Source organism: Macrotis lagotis, chromosome 1 (genome assembly GCF_037893015.1).
Source record: "Macrotis lagotis isolate mMagLag1 chromosome 1, bilby.v1.9.chrom.fasta, whole genome shotgun sequence".
NCBI lineage: Eukaryota > Metazoa > Chordata > Mammalia > Peramelemorphia > Peramelidae > Macrotis > Macrotis lagotis.
The window spans coordinates 399,231,589-399,251,784 of record NC_133658.1 but is presented as its reverse complement, the minus strand read 5'-3'; the positions used below and the strand labels follow the sequence as shown (position 1 = coordinate 399,251,784).

General features: G+C 39.3%; 1 protein-coding gene across 2 annotated transcripts in view; it reads right to left on the bottom strand.

Moving 5' to 3' along the window:
* The window catches only part of LOC141518388 (proton-coupled amino acid transporter 3-like), a 73,708-nt gene extending 67,253 nt beyond the window's left edge, over positions 1–6,455 (bottom strand). Inside the window, exons 1-2 of one of the 2 annotated variants that reach the window (XM_074230375.1) lie at positions 6,324–6,455; positions 4,474–4,612 (exon numbers count right to left, since the gene is read on the bottom strand). In XM_074230375.1, coding sequence (XP_074086476.1) covers positions 4,474–4,607 — 134 coding nt within the window. In that variant the 5' untranslated portion in view covers positions 4,608–4,612; positions 6,324–6,455. Of the gene's footprint in view, positions 1–4,473; positions 4,613–6,238 lie in introns of both variants that reach the window. The other variant, XM_074230381.1, reaches the window with a different exon arrangement.
* Positions 6,456–20,196: the final 13,741 nt, after the last annotated feature.

Here is a 20,196-nt window from a genome sequence, read left to right as displayed (position 1 = left end):
TCTACCTCCAGAAATAGAAATGAGGAACTTGAGTGCAAATTGTAGCATAATTTTCTTGTTTTCTTTTTCTTTTACAGTAAGGTTAATATGGAAATATATCTTTGCATGATTTCACATGTATTATTGAAATCATAAAGCTTGCCTTCTCATTGGGTAGGAGAGAATTGGGAAGGAGGAAGAGAATTTGGAACTCAAAATATAAAAAAAGGAAAGAATGTCTAAAATGAATAAATATTGATTTTTTAAAAATGTGGTTAAAGATATTCCTGGGGCTTAGTGACTACTATCTCAAACTGATAAGAATTATGTCATTAACATAAAGGACCTTAAGTATTTGACCTTTAGGGCACATGGAAGAGAAGAACGGAAAGCAGAAAGGAAAACAAGGAGCAATTTGACCTGACCCGTCTGATATTGTTGAAGATTGTTGAAATGAGAAATGTCAGTAAGCCCTTAAGGATCTAGTTAGTCTCCTCATACAACAGTGTCAATCTTTACAGGTCAAAGTACCATCTTTATGTAACTCATAAACACCAGGGTTTAGGAAACAGTTTCATACTGGAAGCACAAAGACTACTAAAAATCCCTTTCATTTTCAGGTAAAGGATTCACCGATAGTGAGAAAGTCTATCCTATTAAGTTATATGGATATCCTAATTGGAGTTCTTGACTATCTTTGTCTATGGTTCTTTGGACTATCAATAGAGGTAAAAAGAAAAAGTACAAACCATCCACCAGTTGTGATGAAAAGGCTAGACTTATGGTCCAAGGAGCTACTAAATTCTTTCCCAATTAAAAAAAATGTTTCAGTTCCTACAAAGCGAAGGTTTGTTTGTCTAATATATATATATATATATATATATATATATATATATATATATTATATATATATATATATATATATACCTACTACTTACATACTATTGCTAATTTATATATATATATATATATAATTTATCAATCAATAAATATTAAGTTCTGTTCACTTCACTCTATGTATTTTTTCTTTTTGATTGCTGTTAAGAAATCAAAGATGGCCTACATAACTGGTTGGTTGTCCTTTGTTCCCAATGAGGATCAAAATGACCTCACTATGTTGGAGTCAAGGTACAGTATGTCTGATTATGGCTGATCAGACTAATACAAGGTCTGAATGCTCTACCACAGGTTAGGCATAAATAGTCAATGTGAACATTTGGAGTAGAGATGTCTCTAAACTTATGCAGCCCATATTTCTTTTGAGCTATGCAAACTATTTCACTCATAGAGCACAATGCCTTCTTTAATTTAGGTTCAATATGCTGGGTGATCTTTTGTCAATGTCTTCCATGTCATGCTATAAAATCCAAAGTTCTTCAGAGAGACCTTGAGAGTGTCCTTTTATTGCTTCTTCTGATCAACATGTGAACACCTTCCTTGTTTGAGTTCTCTGTAAAATAGTCTTTTGGATAAATATATGCTTGACATTCAAATAAAATGACCTTTCCATGTGAATTGCATTCTCTGCTATAGTTGACTGTTTAGCTTAAGAACCTCAGTATCTGGAACCTTTTCTTGTTGGGTGACCTTCAGAACCTTTTTAAGATAATTCAAAAGTAATTAATCCAATTTCCTGGCTTGGAGCTGATACACTCTCTAGTTGTCATAGGTAAATAGCATTGAAGTCAGCACCCTGAGTGAAACAAGGCTGGCAAATGAAGGTCAGCTTAGTGAAGTTGGAATTGGATACACATTTTTCTGGAATGGCTCCATCAAGAGGAGCACTGTAAAATCAAAACTAATCTTGTCAACCAGCTTGTATATATGACAAAAACAATGAATGACAGGTTCATGACAATGTTATTACCACTCTCAGCAAAGTGCCATCACCATCATTAGCAAATACTTCCACTATGATGACCCCTGATGAGGTCAAAGAAAAATTTTATGAAGACCTGAAGGTCCATGTGCCAAAGGAGGACAAGCTTAAAATTCTGGGTGATATTAATGCTAGAGTACACACAGATTACCAGACATGGCAGAGAGTCCTTAGGAGAAATGGAGTCAGAAACAGCAACAGCAAATGTCACCTACTATTGAAGACTTGAGCATCTCATCACCAGCTTTGTCTTTTATTTAATGCAGTAAATGCAATAAAATTTCATGGATACCCTCTTATTGCAAACATTGGCATTTAAAGGATTATGTCATTTCAAGGAGAAGAGACAAATAGGATGTGAGAGTGACAAAGGTAATGGTGGCACAGAGTACTGAACTGATAAACTGGTTGAGGGACAAATATTGTAACCCAATCCAGAACTTGCATGGAAATGGCATGAATTGAAGACATATGAAAAGAGACAAAGTTGAAGTATAGACAATAGGAGGTTAATGTCTTTCATGAAATCTTCAGCTTTGGGGCTATCCAGGAGTACCCTCTGGCTCCAAAGACTGAATCCAGAATTCTACCAAGGAGTCATGAGTTTGGAAGAGTCCTTCATTTTGGAAGAATCTCTCAAAATTTTTATGACCAACTTCATATATTTGCTTTTTCTCCATTAGAATAAGAGGGAAAGGACTATCTCACTCTTGTATTTGTATCCTCAGTGCCTGTTAACATGCAGTGAGGATCTGGAGCATATGTTGAATATCTGGATTAATGTTGCTCTGTGTGGAGAACCTGGGTAGGATGCTTTCAGGAAAATTGTGATGATGGAACAGGGAGGAAAGATTGTAGAGTATGTCTAGATAGTCTCCTAAGAAGGCATTCAAAAACTACAGTCTTCATTCTCTTTCTGGTTCATTTGGTGATTCCTTGACTCATAGCATCTGATAAGAGACCATACCAACCTTGAAAGTTTTGAAAGGTTAGGAAAGCAATCCAAGGTAATCTGGGAATTGGATTCCAGTCAGAGTGAACATAAGAACTCCCGTAATGCTGTAACTTAGAAGTTCATCCAGCTTTGATGCTGCATCTGGATATGAATTTGGTAAGACCAAAGTTGTATAAAAACTGAGCCAAATTTTGAACTTGTTTCCCACCCTCTCCCCCTTTAGAGACACCAGTGGTATAGTGGAGAGTATGTATTGGAGATATTGGGGAAAATGTTTGTACAATTTGTTCTTATTTACAATGTTCTTGTACAATGTCTCTTTAAAATAAATTTTTTTACTACATGTTAAGTGGTTAAATGGGTGCTAAATGGTTAATTTTTTTCATTCATTAATTTATTGTCAGTCTCTACACATTTTAACCAAGAAAGATGACACAAAGAGGGAGAAAGTCTTCTGAATAGCACTGCTATGATTGTTTCCAAGGTTTAAGAGACTTTCTCCTTTCCGAATGGCACCTACATTATGGTTTAGCACAGCCAGATAAACCAAGTCCAGGCACAAAACAGCTACTTGAGGGGAAGGAATCCAAATCTTGGCTTTACCACTATCACAACATCCCCCATGTGATGCAAAAAGTTGTTTTTGTCCTTCATTCTAGAGGAAGATCATAATTTCAAGAGGTGATGCTATGACATGCATGTGAATTGTATTTGAGTGAGGGGATAATGTTGAGAATCACCAGCCTCATTTTCTCCACTAGAGCCATCTGGATCCAGTAACAAGATATGAATCAGGATGACTGGAGATGGCCCTGAATGTGAGGCAATTGGAGTTAATTGACTTACCCAAGGTCACACAGCTAGTAACTGTCAAGTGTCAGGCCAGATTTGACTCCAGGACTGGTGGTGTATTCGCTGTAGCACCTACCTTTATTCATATATAAATAATTTATTTACATATATATATATATATACACATATACATATAAATACAAAAAGTAGAACTTACTAGTTACTTATCTCATAGTGCTATGCCAATGGGAGAGGAAGAAATAATAGTAGCTCACATTTTTTGAGAACTTTACAATTTAAAAAACCCAAAGTTTGCCACCCAAGGAATGCAAACTTTATTGTCCTTGTTTTTCTGTGGAGGAAATTGAAGTCTAAAAGAGACTTGGAAAGGGCTGGAACTCAGATCCAGATCTTTTGATAGTCTAGGGTTGGGTTGGTTTTTTTTTGGTTTTGGTGTTTTTGTTTCAATCTAACAAGTAGCAAGATATCCAATAATAATGGATCTCTATCCACTGGGCCTCAGGAAGAACCACCTTCAAGGATGGTCTTAGATATTTATTAACTATGTAACCCGGGGCAAGTGTTTTAACCACTGTATGTCTCAGTTTCCTCATTTGTAAAATAGGAATCAATGTAGAATCTTACTGCCTTGTTGTAGGGATAACATGAAATAATATTTGTGAAGTTCTCTGCTATGTAAATTATAGTTATGATGATAATGACGAAAAATACCCTAGAAGTAAAGAGAAAATAAAAAGTTATGTCTGACTTCAAATAATTTGTGCTATACTGTGATGGTATTAAACTACACCCAGTGATCCAAATATCCCCTTCAAGTATAATAGAGAATACACAAGAGTTTACTCACATTAAGTTTTGGGGTTCCCTGGGCCGGTGAAATGAATCTGAATTTTTGATGGACAAATTACTTGGGTTTAGCTTAGCTCCACAGTCAAGGTCATCAGAGTTGGAGCCTCTACAAAGCAGCTTCTTAGAAGACATGATGGCTGTGGAAATAGGATTATAATAAACATTTCTGTAGTGACTTTTGGGATACAAAGTGCTTTCCTTACAATAAACTTTGGAAGTGTTGTTCAGTCATTTCAGTCATGTTTGACTCATTGTGACCCCATTTGGGGTTTTCTTGGCAAAGATGCTGAAGAGATTTGCCATTTCCTTCTCTAGCTCATTTTGCAGATGAGGGAAATCAGATTAAGTGACCTGCCCAGAGTCACCCAGCTAGTAATTGTCTGAGGCAGGATTAGAATTCAGTTCTTCCAGATTCTAGGTCAATCACTTTATCTACTATACTACCTAGTTTTTCAACTTTAGAGGTAGACAGTATAAATATTATCTCCATTATACAGATAAAAAAAAGTGGGCCACAGAAAGGAAATGATTTGCCAAAGTCATCCATAGGTGGCAGAGCTGAAATTTAGACAAAGGATTCTGAGTCTAATATACAGTTCTCTTGCTCCTATACTCCAGGGAAAGGGCAACTAGGCAGTACAGTGGATAGAGTACTGACTTTGGAGTCAGGAGGACCTGAGTTCAAATCCAGTCTTATATACTTGACACTCACTAGCTGTGTAACCTTAGACAAGTCACTTAACCCTGATTGCCTCACATCCAGGGCCATCTCCAGTCATCCTTATTCATATCTGGCCATTGGACTCTGATGGCTCTGGAGGAGAAAGTGAGACTGGTAACATAGCACAGCCCCCCCCACACACACACACAAATCCAGTTCATGTGCTTTCCATGGCATATCTTCCTGATGTTGTGGTCTTCTTCAAAAATGAAGGACAAAGATCATAATCATTCTATACTCTATTGGCTGTACCCCAAGATTAATCATTACAGGAAATATCAAGGGTCTATAGGTTCTTCAATGTCTAATGGACTTGGTCAGGAGTACAGCTGTCATGGAATTTGGACCATAGATCTTCATCACCTAAATCCTTTATTATTTACTTGAATTCAAATTGTCAGGTAACTGGTAACATAATTTAGTGCACAAGTCTTTACAATGGCACACATGGTAAAAGGGAACATATAGCTATAAAGGAAAAGGAAGTCGGGAACTTTGGGCTCCAAAAGTCATTCTGATCTGCTGTGACAGAGTTTCATAGGATTCCTGAATCTTCTTTCTCTTTCTTTTTTCCTATGTATCAGGCCACTGATTTATTTTGGGGGGGGGGGCACTTGGGGTTAAATGACTTGTCCAGGGTCACACAGTAAGTGTCAAATGTCTGAGGCCAAATTTGAACTCAGGTCTTCCTAACTTCAGGGCCAGTGCTTTATCTACTATGTCATCTAACTGTCCCTCAAGCATCAATTCTATAGCTGTAGGTTGAGTCCCTAATAAATGGGCTCAGTCCCTAATAAATGCAACCCGGATGCTCTGGATCTCTACACTCTTATCTACTTGCTATAGGCAATCTTAGTGAAGGAAAGAATTTTTTGCCCTCCTCAAGGCAATTTGCAAGTGGGAGCTATCTTTCTTGCCCACAGCTTACCTGCCCTACTTATCTGTGATAATGAATTATTTTTTGTAACATCCAGGGAAGCTATGGCTACAGTCTCTGGATATAATTATTAAAAGGGGGAAGAAGTGGAAATGAGTGACTTACCTTGTAGAGAGTATCATGAAGCCTTGGGGGAAAGACTGAACCTACTGGGATTGACTCTTCAAAGGTTTAATAAGATTCAACTTACGTCTTATAGGCTCATTCCCTCTCTCAGACTCCTGGCTACTCCTAATACTTTCCCAGGATCTTAGCCCTGATTGGACTTGGGAGTCCTGATGCCTGGACTCTTGCCCAGACTCAGTGATCTGGAGTGAATCCCTTTTATCTGCCTCACTAGTGACAGAACTCAGAGCAACCTCACAATGGCCACTGCTAGAACCAATGGAGCTAGGACAGCCTGGGATGAAAGAGACAAACCCTAATAGGGAAAGAGGAATTTACTGTAAAATGACCAAAGCCTTTAACTTTCATTATTTGCCATTCTCCCTCCTTCAGCTTTATAGCAACATGGACTCATTGACATTAAAGGTGAAAGGGATCATTAATTCAGTTGTTTTTCACTGATGTCTGACTCTCTATAACCCCATTTGGTATTTTCTTGGCAGAGATACTGGAGTGGTTTGTTCTTTCTTTATCGAGTTCATTTTACAGAAATGAAACTGAGGCAAACATGCTAAATGACTTGCCTAGGGTCACTTAAGTAAGTATCCAAGATGAGTCTTCCTAACTCTAGGCCCAACATTCTGTGCACTATGGTGTCACCTAGCTGGTCAAAGGAACTGAGCTAGACCCTGAAATCTTATACAAGTCCTTAAACTCATAGATACGAAGACAGATATAATAGAGTCCCTGATGCCAAGATGTTAAAGTCAATGAAAGACACAGATACAATGATGCTGTAAAAGAGAGTAAATCCACAAAAGACATCCAATTTAATACAATAAACATTTTGAGAACTTAAGGAGAAATTCTAAAGAATGATCACTTTTACCTCAGTGGTCAAGGAAGGTTTCAGGCACCTGAGCTGGGCTTTGAAGGGAAAGCATGTCAATAGGTAGAGATGGGGACAAGAGTATATTTCAAATTATAGAGGAAAGTATGAGTAAAAGCCAGAAGATGGGAGAGGGCAGGACAAGAAGAGGGAACATTCCCTGTCACAACCAGGATCAAATACAAAAGTCCTCTGTATGGCATTCAGATCCCTTCCTAATCTATCCATTCCACTTTTCAATCTTTCCAGGATTCTTATACACTACTCCCCGGGAAGTTAGATGTCACAGTAGATAGAGCACTGGCCTTGGAGTCAGGAAGATAGGAGTTCAAATCCAGCCTCAGACACTTGGCACTTATTTGGGCAAATCACTTAACTTTGCCTCATCTCCAGGATCATCTCCAGTCCTCCCCATGCATATCTGGTCCTTAGACCCAGATGGCTCTGGAGGAGAAAGTGAGGCTGGTGACTTAGCACAGCATCCCTTCACTCAAATCCAATTCAAGTGCTTGTCATAGCATCACCTCCCTGATACCTGGTGTTCTTTGAGAATGAAAGACAATCATCGTCATACCTTACTCCCCAACACATCCTCTTTGATCCAATGATACTGGCCTCCTGGCTATTCCACAGACATCGGCCTTGAATCTGACTCTGGATCAAAGATTTTCTCTAGTCCATCCCATATCGAGTGTTCTCCCTCATCTTTGTCTTCTGGCTTCCTTTAAAATCCAACTAAAATTTTGTCTTTTACAGGAAGTTATTTCCTTTCATTTTTTTTCCTCCCAAGGCAATAGGGTTCAGTGACTTGCCCAAAGTCACACAGCTAGTAAGTAACAAGTGTCTGAGACTGGATTTGAACTCAGGTCCTCCTATCTCAAGGGCCAATGCTCTATCCACTGTACCACCTAAATGCCCCTTCAGGAAGCTTTCCTAACTTTTCTTAATTCTAATACCTTCTTTCTTTGAGTTTCTCATGTATAGCTTGTTGATAGATACTTGTTTGCTTGTCTCTTTAAATTGTGAGCTCCTTAAGGTCAGAGACTATCTTTTGTCTCTTCTTTTTCTCTTTTTGTATCACCAAATATTAATACTCCAAAGGATTTTAGATTTTTTAGCACAGTATCTGGTACCTAATAGGCCCTTAATAAATTTTAATCCACTTAACTGACAACTTGATTAAAATTTAAAGTGTACAAAAGGGAATATTGTGAAAGAAGTCTGGAAAGATAGGTAGGAGCCAGATTTAGAGAGCTTTGAATGTCTGGGTCAGTTGTTAGGAATGCACTTTGTCAGGGCAGCTAGGAGCATAATGGCTAGAGCATCAATGGAGGAGTCAGGAGGACTTGAGTGCAAATGCAACCTCAGGCATTTAATAATTACCTAGCTGTGTGACCTCAGGCAAGTCACTTAATCCCATTGCTTTAAATAAATTTTAAAAAAGAGATTGCACTTTGTAAGAGACAAACCACCATAAAAAGTAACATATTGGGTTTTTTTTAAGGATCTCTATGTTTAACAAATTGCAGATATTGATTCCCTCATTAGATCTGAGTTGGGGATTTCAGTCCTTCAGGAAGCAAGACCTCTTCCTTTCTTGGTTCTTTAATGCTTAATAACTTTAAAACAGCAATAAAATTACAATACTATTTCTTGGAACAGGTTTAGTATCAGACTCACCAGTCTATAAGCATGGAATCCCATGTCTTCTTTTTTTTCAAAATCAGAACACATATCTTTTTTCCCCCCAATTCTTCTTCAGCATACCAGATGGAGAGATGCTGTGGACTGTGAAAGACAGGAGATAAAATCTGTAACTTCTGTCTCACCTCAATAGGGGTTCAAGTGGTATTCCTAATAATGTGACTGCTAAAATTCCTTCAGGTTTCCTATCATAATAGTACTAAGAAATTATAGGTACAATGGTGGGATGGTAGTGTTTAACGATCAGATTAGTTTTAATTTGCATCATTAACATTTTCTCTATCATTGTCTGAACCTAAATAATCAACAAAATAATCAAGTGAATTCTGATTTGCCAATTCTGAGGTAAATGGTCACACTAAAAGTTTACAAATGATTCTTAGGGTAGATTGAGTTTACCATTGTCAGAGTTAATAAACATTTATTACGTGTCTACTATTTACCAGATTGCAATTATGTAGAGTATATGAGAGTTGAAATCTCTGATCTCCTAAGAGTTCTGGAGAAAATGAATGAATCAATGAATGAAACATTTCTTAAGAACTTAGTATGTGCCAGACACTGAACTAAATAGGAAGAGACAACACAAGTTTGGGAAGGGTGATCAGAGAAGGAAATTTCTAATCAGGAGAATGGTAGGTTGATTCAAAGGGCAGTCGATTGACATACCCTTCCTACAGAAATAAAGACACTATAGATAGTATTGATTTGATGAATAAGCACAAAACAAGATGAAATCTTTTTTTTTAAGATGAAATCTTAGGGAGTGGGGGAGGTGACTGGCTAAGGGGGAAAAGTGGGGTAAAATAAGAGGGGGAAGGGAAGGCAGAAAAAAGAGAAGAGCAGAGAGCAAAACAGAGTAAGACAGATGAAATGGACTGTTGGATGGGATACAAGACAGTCCTTCAGGGGAAAAGAGCACTGGATTTGAACCCCAAAGGTCTAAGTTTGGATCTTGATCCCAACTCCTATTAATTATGTGATCTTGGACAAGTTACCATCTGAGTTTCAGTTTCCTTGGCTATAAAATGGGCCACAAGTAAAGCAATTTAGACCTAGAAGAGATTCAGAGGTCATCTAAGGAGTTCTCTTCATTTTACAGATATAATTATTCCTCTCTTACAGATCAGAAAACTGAGGTTCAAAGTGATCATGCAATCCATTCAAAAGTATATCAAGAAGATGGCGACAAGAGTGGATAGTGTCCTAGGCGCTCTCTCATAAATCTTTGAAACTAAGGATTCTAACTAAATTTTCAAGAGACACAACCCACAGAGGGCCCCAATGAGGCAGTTCTCCTACTCAAGGTAACCTGGAAAAGAGCAGAAAGGCTCTGCTCCCCCGGATCAGGAGGGGTGGCCTGCCAGAGGGGTGGCCTGCCAGAGCGAAAGAACTTCAGCCTCCTGGAAGCAACCCCAGGGCGCTGGGAGCCATTGCTCCCAGCAGCGGGGGCAATTTCCTGACCTACACCCCAGGGAGCACTGGGCACAAATTGGAGGAAGTGGGGGGACCTCTGCCAGAGTGAGCACGTGAAGCCCAGCCCTCAGGGCACACAGTGAGCTGCTTGGCCACTGCATTCTAGATCCAGGAAACAGAAGCAGGCAGAGCCAGTAAGCAGGAGCTCCCAGGGCATGAACCCATTGAACCTAGGGAGGGGAGTGAAGAGCGACTGCCCAGCTCTATCCTCTGCCCCTGGAACAGGACTCTGGGGCTCTGACCACATTCGGATCCTGATCGCAGTCCAGGCCCCCCCCATAGAACAGCAGGGCCACCCCCCAATCTCAGCCCCATGGCAGAGGGGGGTGCAAATGGTCATTCATAGACCAGGAGGGAGGACAGAGCCTCACACACTGAGACCCTTGTGGGAGTGTCCCAAAAGCTCAGGAAGCACCCCCAAAACAGGTTTAGACTGGGAAAATGAGCAAGCAGAGAAACAAGAGAAACACCATTGAGAAATACATTATCTATGAACCCAAGAAGGATCAATACACTCAGTCTGAAGATGAGGAAGCACAAGCTCCTGCACCTAAGACTCCAAGAAAAACAGAAATTAGGCTCAGGCTATGACAGAGCTCAAAAAAGACTTTGAAAATCAAATGAGGAAGTTAGAAGAAAAACTGGGAAAAGAAAGGAGAGAGATACAGGAAAAACATGAAAATGAAGTCAGCAGCCTAGTCAAGGAAATCCAGAAAAAAATGCTGAAGAAAATAGCATGCTAAAAACCAGCTTAGGTCAAATGGATAAAACAGTTCAAAAAGTTATTGAGGAGAAGAATGCTTTAAAAAGCAAAATTGGCCAAATGGAAAAAGAGATAAGAAAACCCTCTGAGGAGAACAAATCCTTCAGACAAAGAATAGAATTCAGGGAGATTGATGAATTTACCAGAAATCAGGAATCAATACTTCAAAACCAAAAAAAAAAAAGAAAAATTAGAAGAAAATGTGAAATATCTCATTGAAAAAACAACTGATATGGAAAACAGACTTAGGAAAGATAATTTAAAAAATTATTGGAATACCTGAAAGTCATGATCAGGAAAAGAGCCTTGACATCATTTTCAAAGAATTACTACAAGAAAATTGCCCTGATATACTAGAAGCAGAGGGAAAAATAGAAATGGAGAAAATCAACCAACCCCCCCCCAAGAAAGAGATCCCAAAAAACCAACCCCCAGGAATATTATAGCCAAGTTCCAGAACTCCCAAGTCAAAGAGAAAATATTACAAGCAGCCAGAAGGACACAGTTCAAATATCGTGGAGCTGCAGTCAGGATCACACAGGACTTAGCAGCAGCTACGTTGGAAGCTTGTAGGGCTTGGAATATAATATACCAGAAGGCAAAAGAGCTTAGAATGCAACCAAGAATCAACTACCCAGCAAGGCTGAATGTCCTCTTCCAGGGAAAAAGATGGACTTTCAATTAAATGGGAATTTCAAATGTTCCTGTTGTAATGGCCAGAGCTGAAAAGAAGGTTTGATATTCAGATACAGGACTCAGGTGAAGCATAGAGATTGAAGGAGAAGGGGAAAATATGAGGGACTTAATGATGATGAACTGCATGTATTCCTGCATAGAAAAATGACACTGATAATACTCACATGAACCTTCTCAATTAATAGAGCAGGTAGAAGGAGATTTATAGATGAGGCACAGGAGAAAGCTGAATTTGAAGATAAAATATGGAGTAAAAATGGAGTCAATAGAAAAAAGGGAAATGTAATGGGAGAAAGAAAAAGGAGAGGGGGAATAGGCCAAGATATTTCATATAATAAGATTTTTCTTTATTACAATGAGCTATTGCAATGATATGGAAGGGGGGAAAGGCAAGGGGGAATGAGGGAATCTTCGCTCTCATCAGAGGTGGCTAGGAGAGGAAACAGCATATATACTCAATGGGGTATAGGCATCTGGAGTAAGAAGGGGGGGACAGGGGGAAGGAGGGGATGTGAGTGATGGAGGGGAGAATGGACCATGGGGGGAGAGTGGCCAGATATAACAAATTTTCTTTTTTACTTCTTGCAAGGGCCTGGGATTGGATGGCTTGTCTGGGACCAAAGGGCCAGGTGGATGCTGGGCCTAAGGGGTAGTATGGGGGCTCAGGGCCTCTTGGCCCCAGGGCCAAGAATCTGTCTACTGCACCACTCAGCTATGCTACAGCAGAGTCATAGTGAAAGGAGAGAGAAAAATATAGTACATGGTAGTGGAGTAAGATGAAAGGAGGGAGTTGCGATCAGCAATGGCAACAGTGGAAAAATATGGAAGTAACTTTTGCCATGGACTTATCATAAAGAATGTGACCCACTCATGACAGAGTTGTTGGTGTTGGAAAAACAACTCAAGCATATTATTATTATTATTGTTATTATTATTATTATTATTATTATTATTATTATTATTATTATTATTTTGGGGGGGATGCAGGGCAAATGGGGCTGGGTGGCCCACCTGGGGCCACATAGCAGGGTGATTGTTGGTTGTTTGAGGCTGGATTTGGACCCAGTTGCTCCTGGCTCAAGGGCCAATGCTCGGCCTACCACCTAGCCATCCCTACTATTATTAGTATTTTATTTTATTTTGGGTTTTTTCTTTTTTGCTTTTTTTGCTTTTTGCAGGGCAGTGGGGTTCAGGTGGCTTGCATGTCACACGGCTGGGTGATTGTTGGGTGTATGGGGCCGGATGTGGGCTTGGGTGCTCATGACGCCAGGGCTGGTGCTCCGTCCACTGCGCCACCTGGCCATACCTACAATTATTACTATTATTTTTTTATTTTAATTTTTTTTCTCCCCCCTTTACTTTATTGCTCAAGTGAGTCTGAATTTTTTGGGGGGGTATTTTGTTTACTCTTAAACAAGAATATTTTATTAATGTATAAAAAACATTTGTACAAAATGAGAATAAATAAATATCAAATATTAAAAAAGAAAGCTTAGGAAAGAGAAATAAAGCTTGAGTGAAAATATAGAAGGCAGAAATGATTTAGTAGGTGTTTAGTAGGTGGAGAGTTATCATGGGTGGTCTTGAGCTAGCTTCAGATGGTTTAAGTATCTTGAGAGGGGGTGAGAAAGTTTGACCTTATTTAAAGTAGAAATATTGAGAATGAGAATTTTGTAGTTTGATTTCAGCTGAAATATGTGAATCCCAAAGGAATCAATCTATAATCAGCTTTAATCTAGGAGAAAAGTTGGTCATCTTGTTAATTATGCTCCCCCAAACTTTCAGAAATAAATCTGTAAGGAAACCCTTTCAGTATTATATGTAATTTAAAATTTTTTAGACTGTTTATAAAACTATATGCATTTCAAGAATTGGAAATTAAGTGAATGCCCTTCAATTAGGGAATTGCTTAACAAACTGTGGCATATGTATGTGATGGAACACTATTGTTCTATTAGAAATCAGGAGGGATGGGAACTCAGGGAAGCCTGGAAGGTTTTGCATGATCTGATGCTGAGCAAGATGAGCAGAACCAGAAAAACATTGTACACCCTAACAGCAACATGGGCGTGATGATCAACCTTAATGGACTTACTCATTCCATCAGTACAACAATCAAGCACAATTTTGGGCTATCTGCAATAGAGAATACCATCTGTATCCAGAGAAAGAATTGTGAAGTTCAAACAAAGACCAAAGACTATTACCTTCAATTTAGGAAAAAACCCATTTTCTTATTATGTAATTTTGCTTTCTCTTACACTTTATTTTTCTTCCTTAAGAATGTGATTTCTCTCTCATCACTTTCAACTTAGATCAATGTATACCATGCATACAATGTAAAGACTAACAGACTGCCTTCTGTGGGCGGTGGGGGGAGGGAAGCAAGATTAGGAGGAAAATTGTAAAATTAAAAATAAATAAAATCTTTTAAAAATGAACTCAAAAAAATAAAGAGCACAATGATGAAAATAACCTATATCAACAGAAAGGTTCTGGGTCTGAACAAAACACTTCAGTTTTATTAGCAAATTCCTCTCTAAGTATGGAAGAAATAATTTTCAGTTTGGGTTGAGGAAACAAGATCTATTTAGTCTGGAGAAAAGGACCTGATTGCATTCTTCAATTGAGCATGGAAGCAGTAAGGTACAGTGAAAGGATCACTGGCCATTTGTTCTTAGAGGTGCAAAGTTTACATCTCTTCTCTTATGCTATCTATGCAATCTATACCTCAGACAAACCACTTTTCCTACTTGGGACTCAGTTTCCTTTCCTGTAAGATGAAGAGTTTGAGCCTGGAATGGTGGTGCACAGCAGTGATACCTGCTACTGAGGAGGTTAAGGCGGGTGGATTGATTAAGCTTAGGAGTTCTGGGCTGTAGTGGGCCCAAAAGATGAAGCCAGGTTGTGGGGAGGAGGAATCCGGTTGTCTAATGAAGAGTAAAAAAGAATTGTCAGGTCAGTTTAAAATCCCTATGATGATCAGTGATAGATCTGGGACCATGAATGATCACTGACTCCCGGTCTAGATAAGATAGGGTCTTCAAAACAACAACAACAACAACAAAAAAAAACAATAAACAAAGAAACAGTCAAATGAATGAATGAAATGAAGGAGATGGTTTAGATCAGTGTCAAATATGAGGCCAATGGGCAGTATGCACCCTACAACACTTCTAATGTGGCTTAAATCAGATTAAAAAAGTAATTGGGAAATATTTAGCAAAATATATGAAAACTACAATAGAAATAGATAACTTGGATTTTATAAGATCCTATGCTTCATGGATCCTTGAGTGTGGTAGAGTAACTTCCTTTCCATTTGGGTTTGACACACTGGTCTAGATGGCTTCTGAGTTCTCTTCCAGCTCTAAGTCTATCGGCCTAAATATCTGAGGGGGTTCTTCAGTTAGAATGCATAGCTTTGTCCTGCTTGGCTCCAAAGAGCAGCACTAGGAAGTTGTAAAGGGGCAAATTTAGGATTGATAGAAGAAAAAGTTTCTAGAGCTTTCCATGAGTTCCAGAGCTTTCTGAAAGTGGGATAACTTGACTCAAGATGTAAGCTATTCATTATTGGAAGGGTTGTGGGAAATCTGGGACACGAATACAATCTTGTGGAGCTGTGAACTTATCCAACCTTTCTGGAGAGCAGTTTGGAACTATGCCCAAAGGGCAACAAAAATGTGCATACCCTTTGATCCAGCAATACCGCTACTGAGTCTATACCCTGAAGAGATGATGAAAAAAGGTAAAAACAACATTTGTACGAAAATATTCATAGCAGCCCTGTTTGTCTGGCAAAGAATTGGAAATCAAGTGAATGTCCTTCAATTGGGGAATTTCTTAAACTGTGGTATATGTAAGTCATGGAACACTATTGTTCTTTTTGAAACTAGGAAGGATGGGAATTCCAGAAACCCTAGAGGGATTTGCATGAACTGATGCTGAGGGAGATGAGCAGAACCAGAAAAACACTGTACACCCCAACATTAACATGGGGGTGATGATCAACCTTGATGGACTTGCTCATTCCATCAGTGCAACAATCAGGGACAATTTGGGGCTATGTACTATAGAGAATACCATCTGTATCCAGAGAAAGAATTATGGCGTTTAAACGAAGACGAAGGACTATTACCTTTAATTTAGAAAAAAAAATGATATCTTATTGTCTGATCTTGCTATCACTTATACTTTGTTTCTTCCTTAAAGATTTCTCTCTCATCACATTCAATTTGGATCAATGTATACCATGGAAACAATGTAAAGATGGACAAATTGTCTTCTGTGGGGGGTGAGGGGAGGGAAGTAAGATTAGGGGAAAAATTGTAAAACTCAAAAAAACCAAAATCTTTATAATTAAAAAAAATGTAAGATAGTCTCACTCACTAGAGCAAGTTGTTGACTTGTTGAATATCATTCAGTTTTCTGTCTTCCTCCATATATTGCACTAGATAAACTTAGATGTTCCTTCCAACTTTGAAATTCTGTGACTTGGAACCAGGTCTCCTGACCTCTTTGACTGTTCTGTCTACTACACTATGTGGCCTCCTTACTCTGAATGAACTCGAGTGGCAGAGACCATGTTTTACTCTTCATTGACTTTGCATATATATTTAATAAATATCTTTTGAATTAATAATTCTATAACTAGTCTCCACAGATATCCTCTTTCCTTCCATTGTGGATTCCTCAGTCACATCCCATCCCCTTGATTCTTCATCCCCACTACTGATATCTGTCCATTTCTCCCCTCTCCTTTTTCCCTCCATCCTAATCCTGGTGCTTATCACCACAAGCCTGGATTCCTGCAACAGCTGACTAAATAGTCTCCTAACTCCTAGACAATCTCTCCTAGTCACCACACACCCTCATTTTATCATATCACTTTCCTGTTCAAATCTGTGCAAATAATGCTTCATTGCTTGTCAGATAAAGTTCAAGCTTTTCAGACTGGTACTCATAACCCCTAAGGAAACTATCTACCTTCTATCCAACTTTTCCATTCATTCATTCATTCATTCTAGTGTTTACTGAGCACTTTACAGAATCATAGAGATGGAAAATACTTTAGAAATGATGAATGAATAATGGGAGACCAGGTTCTGAATTTATTAAGCACCGAACTATATTCCAGACACTGTGATAAGAACTGAGTATCCCAAGATAAAAAACAGTCATGGTTCTCAAAGAGCTTTTTTTTTGTTTTAAAAAGGGAGATAACAAATAGGGAATTATTGGACAGTGAAAACTAAATGAGGTATAGAGCATCTTTATTTTTTTTTAGAGGAGGAAAGAGAGAAGTGACTTGCCTAGGGTTATTCCGTCAAGAGTTAATAACAGAGGGGTGGCTAGGTGGTGCAGTGGATAGAGCACTGACCCTGGAATCAGGAGTACCTGAGTTCAAATCCAGTCTCAGACACTTAATAATTACCTAGCTGTGTGGCCTTGGGCAAGTCACTTAACTCCACTTGCCTTGCAAAAACCTAAAAAAAAAGAGTTAATAACAGAGTTGGACCTAAAATTCAGGTCTCCTGATTTTAAAATCAAGTCCATCATGCTGCCTCTTACCCACCATTCCCTAACATGAGCTCTCATTTGCAGCTAGGCTGACCTTACTAAGCTTGAACATAGCATAGTGAACCTCTTAGTACTAGTCTTTGCTTCTGTTGTTTCTTTGTCTGAAATGATCTTTACCTAAACTTTGTGTCAATTTAAATACTGCTCATCCTCTGGGACTCAGCTTCAGTCTCCCTTCTTCAAGGAAACATTCTTTGACCACTCCCATTCTTTTTTTTTTAATTCTCATTTTGTACAAATAATGTTTTTTTATACATTAATAAAATATTCTTGTTTAAGAGTAAACAAAATATCCCCTCCCCCCAAAAATATAGACTCGCTTGAGCGATAAAGTAAAGGGGAGAGAAAAAAAATTAAAATTAAAAAAATAGTAATAATTGTAGGTATGGCCAGGTGGCACAATGGACAGAGCACTAGCCCTGGAGCCAGGAGCACCTGAGCCCATATCTGGCCCATACACCCAACAATCACCCAGCCGTGTGACATGAAAGCCACCCGATCCCCACTGCCCTGCAAAAACCAAAAAAAGGGAACAAATGCCAAAATAAAATAAAATAGCAATAATAGTAGGGGTGGCTGGGTGGCTGACAGACAGAGCATTGGCCCTTGAGCCAGGCGCACCAGGGTCCCAATCCGGCCTCAGAAACCCAACAATCACCCTGCTATGCAGCTCCAGGCAGGCCTCCCAGCCCCATTTGCCCTGCACCTCCCCCAAATAATAATAATAAAAAATGTGCTTCAGTCTGTGTTCCAACAACAACAACTCTGTTGCGGGTGGATCATATTCTTTATTTTTTTTTAATTTATTTTTTATTCTCATTTTGTACAAATGTTTTTCTTTACATTAATAACATATACTTGTTTACAAGTAAACAAAATACCCCTCCCCCCATGAATATAGATACACTTGCTTGGGCAAAAAAGTAAAGGGGGGAGAAAAAAATTAAAATTAAAAAATAATAGTAATAATTGTAGCTATGGCCAGGTGGCTCAATGGACGAAGCACCAGCCCTGGAGCCACGAGCACCCGAGTCCATATCCAGCCTCGTAAACCCAATAATCACCCAGCCATGTGACATGCAAGCCACCTGATCCCCACTGCCCTGCAAAAGCCAAAAAGAAGGGAAAAAAAGACCCAAAATAAAATAAAATAGTAATAATAGTAGGGGTGGCTGGGTGAAAGACAGAGCATTGGCCCTTGAGCCAGGAGCACCTGGGTCCGAATCCGGCCCCAGACACCCAATGATCACCCTGCTATGTGGCCCCAGGCAGGCCACCCAGCCCCACTTGCCCTGCACCCTCCCCCAAATAATAATAACAAAAAATGTGTTCCAGTCTTTGTTCCAACACCATCAACTCTGTCGTGAGTGGATCACATTCTTTATGGTAAGTCCATCACAAAAGTTACTTCCATATTTTTCCAAAGTTGCCATTGCTGATCGCAACTCTCTCCTTTCGTATTTTTCCACTACCATGTACTATATTTTCTTTCTCCTTTCACTCTGACTCTGCTGTAGGGTTGCTGAGTGGCACAGCAGACAGATCCCTGGTCCTGGGGCCAAGAAGCCCTGAGCCCCCATACCACCCCTTAGGCCCAGAATCCACCTGGCCCTATGGTCCTGGGCAAACCATCCAATCCCAGCCCCTTGCAAGAAGTAAAAAAAGAAAATGTGTTATATCTGACCACTGTCCCCCCCATGGTCCATCCTCTCCTCCTTTATTCACATCCCCACCCCTTCCCCCTGCTCCCCCCTCCTGCTCCCACCTCCTTCTTACTCCAGTTGTCTATACCCCATTGAGTATATTTGCTGTTTCCTCTCCTAGCCATCTCTGATGAGGGCAAAGGTTCCCTCATTCCCCCTTGCCTCCCCCTTTCCATATCATTGCAATAGCTCATTGTAATAAAAAAAATCTTATGTGAAATAGCTTGGAGTGTTCCCCCTCTCCTTTTTCTTTCTCCCATTCCATTTCCCTTTTTTTCCTATTGACTCCATTTTTATACCATATTTTATCTTCGAATTCAGCTTTCTCCTGTGCTTCAACTATAAAAGCTCCCTCTACCTGCTCTATTAACTGAGATGGTTCATATGAATATTATCAGTATCATTTTTCTATACATGCAGTTCATCCTCATTAAGTCCCTCATATTTCCCCCCTCTCCTCCAATCTCCATGCTTCACCTGAGTCCTGTATCTGAAGATCAAACCTTCTGTTCAGCTCTGGCCATTCCAAAAGGAACTTTTGAAATTCCCCTGGTTCATTGAAAGTCCATCTTTTTCCCTGGAAGAGGACATTCAGCCTTGCTGGGTAGTTCATCCTTGGCTGCATTCTAAGCTCTTTTGCCTTCCGGTATATTGTATTCCAAGCCCTATGAGCTTCCAATGTAGCTGCTGCTAAGTCCTGTGTGATCCTGACTGCAGCTCCACAATATTTGAACTGTGTCCTTCTGGCTGCTTGTAATATTTTCTCTTTGACTTGGGAGTTCTGGAACTTGGCTATAATATTCCTGGGGGTTGGTTTTTTGGGATCTCTTTCTCAGGGGGATCAGTGGATTCTCTCCATTTCTATTTTGCCCTCTGCTTCTAGAATATCAGGGCAATTTTCCTGTAGTAATTCTTTGAAAATGATGTCAAGGCTCTTTTCCTGATCATGACTTTCAGGTATTCCAATAATTTTCAAATTATCTTTCCTAAGTCTGTTTTCCATATCAGTTGTTTTTTCAATGAGATATTTCACATTTTCTTCTAATTTTTCATTTTTTTTTTTGGTTTTGAAGTATTGATTCCTGATTTCTGGTAAATTCATCAATCTCCCTGAATTCTGTTCTTTGTCTGAAGGATTTGTTCTCCT